The sequence below is a fragment of the Ammospiza caudacuta genome, chromosome 32 (genome assembly GCF_027887145.1).
Source record: "Ammospiza caudacuta isolate bAmmCau1 chromosome 32, bAmmCau1.pri, whole genome shotgun sequence".
Classification (NCBI taxonomy): domain Eukaryota; kingdom Metazoa; phylum Chordata; class Aves; order Passeriformes; family Passerellidae; genus Ammospiza; species Ammospiza caudacuta.
Window position 1 is genome coordinate 4,369,095 of NC_080624.1, and position 9,143 is coordinate 4,378,237.

Consider the following 9,143-nt stretch of genomic DNA (forward strand, 5'->3'; position numbering starts at 1 on the left):
ACACTGCCCGGAGACCGCGCCGGCAGCAGCAGCGCCACGTCCGCACTGGGAGAGAAGCGGGACCGGGAGCACTGGGGAGGGAACTGGGATTGGGGAGGGGGGGGGGGGCTGGAATTGAGGGGGGGGCGGCTGGGATTGAGGGGGGGGGAAATTGGGAGAGTCCCTGAAGACCCCTGGGGGGGGGAGGACGTGAAAGAGGAACCCCCTGAGAGCCCCCAGACCCACCCAGGACCCTCCGGGACCCCCCCAGGACCCTTCGGGACCCCCTCAAACCCTCCCGGGACCCCCCAGATCCCCTCACGACCCCCCCGGACCCTCCCAGGACCCCCCCGGGCCCCCCCGGGATGCGGCTCCGCCTCAGGAACGTTTTCCTCGTTTATTTCGCGGTGTCGCTCGTGGGGCTCTTCTGTGCCCTGCGGGAGCTCGGTGAGAACCGGGGGGGTTTGGGGGGGATTTGGGGGGTCTGGGGGCGATTTGGGGGGGATTTGGGGGCTCTGGACCCTCCCCAGGCTGGGCTGAGCCCGCCCAGAGGGGGTTTGGGGGTGATTTTGGGGGCATCTGGAGGGTTTGGGGGGTCTGGGGGGGTCCAGAGGGGTTTGGGGACAAATTTGGGGGTCTCTGACACTGCGGGTGCATTTGGGGTTGATTTTGGGGGGGATTTTGGGGGTCCCTGACACCCTTGGGTGGATTTGGGGGTGGATTTTGGGGGTCCCTGCTGCCCCCGGGTGGATTTTGGGGTGGATTTTGGGATTTAGGGTGGATTTTGGGGTCTCTGATGCCCCGTGGGTGAATTTGGGGTGGATTCTGGGGGTCTCTGATGCCCCCAGGTGGATTTTGGGGTGGATTTTGGGGGTCTCTGATGCCCCTGGGCGAATTTGGGGTGGATTTTGGGGGTCTCTGATGCCCCCAGGTGGATTTTGGGGTGGATTTTGGGGGTCTCTGATGCCCCCGGGCGAATTTGGGGTGGATTTTGGGGTGGATTTTGGAATTTGGGGTTGATTTTGGGGGTCCCTGACGCCCCCTCCCCCCCCCAGGCCGGCCCTGTCCCTGCCCCCCCCCCGAGCCCGAGCGGCGCCGGGGCCGCCCCGGGGGGGGCGCGGGGGGGGAGGGGCTGCCCCCGATCTACGTGGTGACCCCGACGTACGCCAGGTGAGACCCCCGACCCAAAATAACCCCCAGAGCCATTGATAGTAACCCCCCCGGAGCCCCCAGACCCAAAATAACCCCCCCGGAGCCATTGATACCCCCCAGAGCCAAAATAACCCCTCTGGAGCCCCCAGACCCAAAATAACCCCCCCGGAGCCATTGATACCCCCCCCCCGGAGCCCCCAGACCCAAAATAACCCCCCAGAGCCATTGATACCCCCCCAAGGCCAAAGTAACCCCCCCAGAGCCCCCCCGGGACCCCAGACCCATTGTGACTCCCCCAGAGCCATTGTAACCCCCCCATCCCCCCCCAGACCCATTTTAAACCCCCCCCAAAGCCCCCAGACCCATTTTAAACCCCCAGACCCAAAATAACCCCCCAGAGCCATTGTAACCCCCCCCCAAAGCCCCCAGACCCATTGTAACCCTCCCAAAGCCCCCAGACCCATTTTAAACCCCCAGACCCATTTCAACCCCCCAAAGCCCCCGGGGCCGCCCCCAGCCCCATTTTAACCCCTTAATTTCCCTCCATTCTGCTGCAGAGAGCAGAGCTGGTGCAGCCCCCAGCCCCATTTACCCCCCATAACCCGAGCTGAGCCCCCTCCCCTGGATCCCCCTGAGACCCCCAGGCCGCCCCCAGCCCCTTTTTAACCCCCCCAAAGCCCCCAGCCCCATTTGAAGCCCCTCGTTTCCTCCCATTCTGCTGCAGAAGGCAGAGTTACTGCAGCCCCCAGACCCATTTACCCCCCTTCCCCAACCTGAGCCCCCTCCCCCGATACCCCCCGACCCCCTGAGTCGCCCCCAGCCCCATTTTAACCCCTCACTCCCCCCAGACCACTGCAGAAGGAAAAGCTGCTGCAGCCCCCAGCCCCATTTACCCCCCATAACCCAACCTGAGCCCCCTCCCCTGATTCCCCCCGAGCCCCGTGCCGCCCCCAGCCCCATTTTAACCCTTCATTCCCCGCAGGCCGGTGCAGAAGGCAGAGACCCTGCAGCCCCCAGCCCCATTTACCCCCCTAACCCTGATCTAAGCCCCCTCCCCCGATACCCCCTGAGCCTCCCGTGCCGCCCCCAGCCCCATTTTAACCCCCCCCGTGCTGCCCCCAGCCCCATTTTAACCCTTCATTCCCCGCAGGCCGGTGCAGAAGGCCGAGCTGGTGCGCCTGTCCCAGCCCCATTTACACCCCATAACCCGAGCTGAGCCCCCTCCCCTGGATCCCCCCGACCCCCCGAGCCCCCCGTGCCGCCCCCAGCCCCATTTTAACCCCTCGTTCCCCGCAGGCCGGTGCAGAAGGCCGAGCTGGTGCGCCTGTCCCAGACCCTGCTCCACGTGCCCGCCCTGCACTGGGTGGTGGTCGAGGACGCCGCCGCCCCCTCGGCGCTGGTGGGGGGGGTCCTGGCGGCCTCGGGGGTCTCCTTCACGCACCTGAGCGCCGAGACCCCCCCGGATTTGAGGGGGGGTCCCGGGGCCCCGTCCTGGCTGTTCCCGCGCGGGGCGGAGCAGCGGAACCGCGCCCTGCGCTGGCTGCGGGACACGCGCGGCGGCGACGAGCCCGGCGTGGTTTACTTCGCTGACGACGACAACACCTACAGCCTGCGGCTCTTCGAGGAGGTGGGGCCTGAAACCCCCCCAAAAAACCCCGAAAAAATGCAAAAATCCCCAAAAAAATCCGACCTGAAAGAGCCCAGATTCGCCTGACAGCTCAGCCATCCTGAGCTGTCCTAAACTCACTCAAAACTCTCCTAAATTGTTCAAATCCCCCTCAGCACCTACAGCCTGCGGCTCTTCGAGGAGGTGGGGCCTGAAATCCCCAAAAGAAATCCCCGAGGAAATGCAAAAATCCCGAAAAAAATCCGAAAATCCCGATAAAAATCCGACCTGAAAGAGCCCAGATCCACCTGACAGCTCAGCCATCCTGAGCTGTCCTAAACTCACTCAAATGCCCCCAAAATCATTCAAATCCCCCTCAGCACCCACAGCCTGCGGCTCTTCGAGGAGGTGGGGCCTGAAATCCCCCCCAAAAAACCCCGAAAAAATGCAAAAATCCCCAAAAAAATCTGACCTGAAAGAGCCCAGATTCGCCTGAGCTACCCTGAGGCACCCTGGGCCATCCTAAACTCACTCAAAACTCTCCTAAATTGTTCAAATTCCCCTCAGCACCCACAGCCTGCGGCTCTTCGAGGAGGTGGGGCCTGAAATCCCCCCAAAAACCCCGAAAAAATGCAAAAATCCCCCAAAAAATCCAACCTGAAAGAGCCCAGATCCACCTGACAGCTCAGCCATCCTGAGCTGTCCTAAACTCACTCAAAACTCTCCTAAATTGTTCAAATCCCCCTCAGCACCTACAGCCTCGTCTCTTTGAGGAGGTGGGGCCTGAAATCCCCCCAAAAAACCCTGAAAAAATGCAAAAATCCCGAAAAAAATCTGACCTGAGAAAGCCCAGATTCACCTGAGCCACCCTGAGCCATCCTGAAGTCACTGAAACGCCTCCACAATCATTCAAATCCCCCTCAACCCCTCTGTTTGAGGCTCTTCGAGGAGGTGGGGCCTGAAATCCCCAAAAACATCCCTGAAAAAATGCAAAAATCCCCCAAAAAATCCGAAAATCCCGATAAAAATCCGACCTGAAAGAGCCCAGATTCACCTGAGCTACCCTGAGGCACCCTGGGCCATCCTAAACTCACTCAAAACTCTCCTAAATTGTTCAAATCCCCCTCAGCACCTCTCTTTGAGTCTCTTCAAGGAGGTGGGGCCTGAAATCCTGAAAAAAAATCCCCAAAAAAATGCAAAAATCGCAAAAAAAAATCCGAAAATCCCGATAAAAATCCGACCTGAAAGAGCCCAGATCCACCTGAACCACGCTGAGCCGCCCTGGGCCATCCTGAACTCAGCCACATCCCCCCAAAATCGTTCAAATCCCCCTCAACACCCACAGCCTGCGGCTCTTCGAGGACGTGGGGCCTGAAATCCCAAAAAAAATCCCTGGAAAAATCCAAAAATTCCCCAAAAAATTGAAAAATCCCCACAAGAAACCCGACGTATAAATCCCCTATAAATCTCATTTTTCCCATTTTTTTCCCATTTCCCCCCCGGATACACAGCACCCGCAGCGTGTCCATCTGGCCCGTGGGGTTGACGGGAAATCCCAAACAGATCCCCTATAAATCCCCTATAAATCCCCTATTAATCCCCTATAAATCCCCTATAAATCCCCTATTAATCCCCTATAAATCCCCTATAAATCCCCTATAAATCCCCTATTAATCCCCTATAAATCCCCTATTAATCCCCTATTAATCCCCTATAAATCCCCTATTCATCCCCTATAAATCCCCTATTAATCCCCTATTAATCCCCTATAAATCCCCTATTAATCCCCTATAAATCTCATTTTTCCCTTTTTTTTTTTTTTCCATTTTTTTCTCCTTGTTTTCCCATTTTTCCCTGTTTTTTCACCGTTTTCTCCCCTGAGATGTGCATCACTCGTGGTGTCTCGGTCTGGCCCATGGGGCTGGAATGCCCCAATAAATCCCCTACAAAACCCCTATAAATCCCTTATAAACCCTTATCAATCTCATTTTTCCCATTTTTTTCCCCAATTTTCTCTCCATTTTTCCCCCCCCAGATGCGCAGCACCCTCAGTGTGTCTGTCTGGTCCGTGGGGCTGAAATGCCCCAATAAATCCCCTATAAAACCCCTATAAATCCCCTATAAAACCCCTATAAAACCCCTATAAATCCCCAATAAATTTAATTTCCCCCCCCCCCAGATGCGCAGCACCCGCGGCGTGTCCGTCTGGCCCATGGGTCTGGTCGGGGGGCTGTTATTCCCCTATAAATCCCATATAAACCCCTATAAATCCCTTATAAATCCCCAATAAATCCCATATAAATCCCATATAAACCCCTATAAACCCCAATAAATTTAATTTCCCCCCCCAGATGCGCAGCACCCGCGGCGTGTCCGTCTGGCCGGTTGATTTGGCAGGGAAATCCCAAATAAATCCCAAATAAATCCCATATAAATCCCATATAAACCCCTATAAATCCCCAATAAATCCCCTATAAACCCCAATAAATTTAATTTCCCCCCCCAGATGCGCAGCACCCGCGGCGTGTCCGTCTGGCCTGTGGGTTTGGTTTGGGGGGCTCTTATTCCCCTATAAACCCCTATAAACCCCAATAAATCCCCTATAAACCCCAATAAATTGAATTTCCCCCCCAGATGCGCAGCACCCGTGGCGTGTCCGTGTGGCCCCTGGGTCTGGTCGGGGGGCTGTTATTCCCCTATAAACCACTATAAATCCCCAATAAATCCCATATAAATCCCCTATAAACCCCTATAAACCCCAATAAATTGAATTTCCCCCCCAGATGCGCAGCACCCGCGGCGTGTCCGTCTGGCCTGTGGGTTTGGTTTGGGGGGCTCTTATTCCCCTATAAACCCCTATAAACCCCAATAAATCCCCTATAAACCCCAATAAATTTAATTTCCCCCCCCAGATGCGCAGCACCCGCGGCGTGTCCGTCTGGCCCGTGGGTCTGGTCGGGGGGCTGTTATTCCCCTATAAACCACTATAAATCCCCAATAAATCCCATATAAATCCCCTATAAACCCCTATAAACCCCAATAAATTGAATTTCCCCCCCAGATGCGCAGCACCCGCGGCGTGTCCGTCTGGCCCGTGGGTCTGGTCGGGGGGCTGTTATTCCCCTATAAACCACTATAAATCCCCAATAAATCCCCTATAAACCCCAATAAATTGAATTTCCCCCCCAGATGCGCAGCACCCGCGGCGTGTCCGTCTGGCCCGTGGGTCTGGTCGGGGGGCTGCGCCTGGAGCGCCCGCTGGTCTCGGGGGGCCGCGTGGTCGGGTTCCACACGGGCTGGCGCCCCGAGCGCCCCTTCCCGCTGGACATGGCCGGCTTCGCCGTGGCCCTGAGGCTGCTGCTCGCCCACCCCCGCGCCCGCTTCGACCCCCGCGCCGAGAGGGGGTTCCTGGAGAGCTCCTTCCTGGGGGCGCTGGTGACCCCCGGGCAGCTGGAGCCCAGGGCTGACAACTGCACACAGGTGAGGTTTGGGGTGTCATAGAAGGGTTTTTGGGGTGTCCTGGGGTGAATTTGGGGGGTTTTGGGGTGTCCTGGAGGGGTTTGGGGCTGGTGACCCCCAGGCAGCTGGAGCCCAGGGCCGACAACTGCACACAGGTGAGGTTTGGGGGGATTTGGGGGGTTTTGGGGGGTTTTGGGGTGTCCTATGGGGGTTTGGGGCTGGTGACCCCCGGGCAGCTGGAGCCGAGGGCTGATAACTGCACACAGGTGAGGTTTGGGGGGTTTGGGGTGTCATAGAAGGGTTTTTGGGGTGTCCTATGGGGGTTTGGGGCTGGTGACCCCCAGGCAGCTGGAGCCCAGGGCTGACAACTGCACACAGGTGAGGTTTGGGGGGATTTGGGGGGTTTTGGGGTGTTCTGGGGGGGTTTTGGGGGGGTTTGGGGCTGGTGACCCCCAGGCAGCTGGAACCGAGGGCTGACAACTGCACACAGGTGAGGTTTGGGGGGATTTGGGGGAATTTGGGGTGTTACAGGTGGGTTTGGGGGGAATTTGGGGGGTTTTGGGGGGTTTTGGGGTGTCCTGGGGGGGTTTGGGGCTGGTGACCCCCGGGCAGCTGGAGCCGAGGGCTGACAACTGCACACAGGTGAGGTTTGGGAGGATTTGGGGGGTTTTGGGGTGTCCTGGGGGGGTTTTGGGGGGGTTTGGGGCTGGTGACCCCCGGGCAGCTGGAACCGAGGGCTGATAACTGCACACAGGTGAGGTTTGGGGGGTTTGGGGTGTCATAGAAGGGTTTTTGGGGTGTCCTATGGGGGTTTGGAGCTGATCACCCCCAGGCAGCTGGAGCCCAGGGCTGATAACTGCACACAGGTGAGGTTTGGGGGGGATTTGGGGGATTTTGGGGTGTTCTGGGGGGGTTTGGAGCTGATCACCCCCAGGCAGCTGGAGCCCAGGGCTGACAACTGCACACAGGTGAGGTTTGGGGGGGATTTGGGGGGTTTTGGGGTGTCATAGAAGGGTTTTTGGGGTGTCCTGGGGTGAATTTGGGGGATTTTGGGGTGTTCTGGGGGGGTTTGGGGTATCCTAGGGGGGTTTGGGGCTGGTGACCCCCGGGCAGCTGGAGCCCAGGGCCGGTAACTGCACAGGTGTGAACTGGGGGGTTTGGGGGCAGTTTTCGGGTGATTTTCAGGTGATTTTCGGGTGATTTTGGGCTATTTTTTGTACCCAGGTGCTGATGTGGCAGATGAGATGATTTTGGGTGATTTTGGGCTGGTTTGGGGGTGATTTTGGGGTGATTTTGGGATATTTCTGGCACACAGGTTCTGGTGTGGCACACGGGATGATTTTGGGGCGATTTCAGGATGATTTTAAGATGATTTTGGGGTGATTTTGGCTCTTTTTTGGGGTGCAGGTTCTGGTGTGGCACATGGGATGATTTTGGGCTGATTTTGGGGTGTTTTAGGGCTGTTTTTGGGGTGATTTTGGGGTGATTTTGGCCCAGGTACTGGGGTGGCACACGGGATGATTTTGGGGCGATTTCAGGATGATTTAGGGGTGATTTTGGCTGTTTTTTGGCTGTTTTTGGGGCGCAGGTCCTGGTGTGGCACACGGGATGATTTTGGGGTGTTTTAGGGCCGTTTTTGGGGTGTTTTGGGGTATTTTTGGCCCCCAGGTGCTGGTGTGGCACACGGGATGATTTTGGGGCGATTTCAGGATGACTTCGGGATGATTTTGGGGTGATTTTGGGGTGATTTTGGGCTGTTTTTGGCCAGGTTCTGGTGTGGCACACGCGCACCGAGAAGCCGAAGCTGCGCCAGGAGGAGCAGCTGCAGCGCCAGGGCCGCGGCTCCGACCCCGACATTGAAGTTTAGGGGGGCCCCGACCCCCCCGGGACCCCCCCGGGACCCTCCCAAACCTCCTGGGACCCCCCCAAACCTTTATTTATGGCCAGGACCCCCCCGTTTTTTGGGGGACCCCCCCTGGTCCCCTCTCTGCAATAAAATCTCCATCCCGACCTCGTCTGGTTTTATTTTCGGGGGGGGGGTCTCCATTTGGGGAGGGGTCACCCCAAAATTTTAGGGGACCCCCATATGGGTGGGGGGGGGAATTTGGGGGGCTTTGGGGGTCACCCACCCCCAATTTTGGGGAGGGGGCAGCACTGAGGATTTTTTTTGGGGGGGGGGGATTTTAGGTGGGGATCCTGCAAAGTTTGGGGGGGTTCAGCAAAACCCCCCCCAACATTTGGGGAGGGGAGGGGGCGCTGTGACTTTGGGGGGGGGGGGGGGGAAGAATTTTGGGCTCATTTTGGGAGGGGGGGGGTAATTTTGGGGTATCCCCCCTATTTTGGGGGGCTGCGCTGCCCCCCCCCTCGAACCCCCCAATTTTGGGGGTCTCCCCCCCCCCCCTTAGGGAATCCCCCCCCCCCCGTTTTGGGGTGTCCCGGGGCCGCCCCCCCCGCGGGGGAAGTGACTCGGCCGCGCTTCCTGGGGCGGTGTCGGAGCGGCCGCGGGCGGGCCCGGCCATGGAGCCCCCCCCGGAGCGCGGTGAGACCCCCGGGGGGGCGGGGGGGCACCCCGGGATGGACCCCCCCCCCCCCAAAATCCGGGACCCCCCCCCAAAAATCCGGGACCCCCCCCCGGGTTGGGCGGGGGCGGCGGCGGGAACGGGAAGGGAAAGGGGGGGGGGGGGACACGTGGGGACGGGGGGGGGCACGGGGGGGGCACCGAGGGGCGGGGGGGGGTCCCCAAATTCCGGGGGGGGGTCCCATGTGTTTTGGGAGGGGTCCAGAGTATTTTGGGGGGGGTCCCGTGTGTTTTGGGAGGGGTCCAGAGTATTTTGGGGGGGGTCCCGGGTGTTTTGGGGGGGGGTCCATGGCGGTATCTGAGGGGGTCCCAACAGCTGGGGGGGGTCCCTGGAGTTCGAGGGGGTCCCGGGGGGGTCCTGGGTTTTTC

General features: G+C 59.0%; 1 protein-coding gene across 1 annotated transcript; it reads left to right on the forward strand.

Moving 5' to 3' along the window:
- The first annotated feature begins 17 nt into the window (after nucleotides 1-17).
- Nucleotides 18-8,184, forward strand: B3GAT3 (beta-1,3-glucuronyltransferase 3). Its single transcript, XM_058822491.1, has 5 exons — nucleotides 18-426; nucleotides 1,035-1,149; nucleotides 2,428-2,758; nucleotides 5,927-6,217; nucleotides 7,965-8,184. The coding sequence occupies exons 1-5, from the start codon at nucleotides 345-347 to the stop codon at nucleotides 8,061-8,063; spliced, it is 918 nt and encodes a 305-aa protein (XP_058678474.1). The 5' UTR covers nucleotides 18-344; the 3' UTR covers nucleotides 8,064-8,184.
- Nucleotides 8,185-9,143: the final 959 nt, after the last annotated feature.

Bases quoted from the DNA above. Each gene is read 5' to 3' on its own strand.
- B3GAT3 (XM_058822491.1), top strand. From the start codon at position 345: ATGCGGCTCCGCCTCAGGAACGTTTTCCTCGTTTATTTCGCGGTGTCG. The intron at 1,150-2,427 runs GTGAGACCCCCG...CGTTCCCCGCAG, and splicing joins GTGACCCCGACGTACGCCAG to GCCGGTGCAGAAGGCCGAGC. The intron at 6,218-7,964 runs GTGAGGTTTGGG...GTTTTTGGCCAG, and splicing joins GGGCTGACAACTGCACACAG to GTTCTGGTGTGGCACACGCG.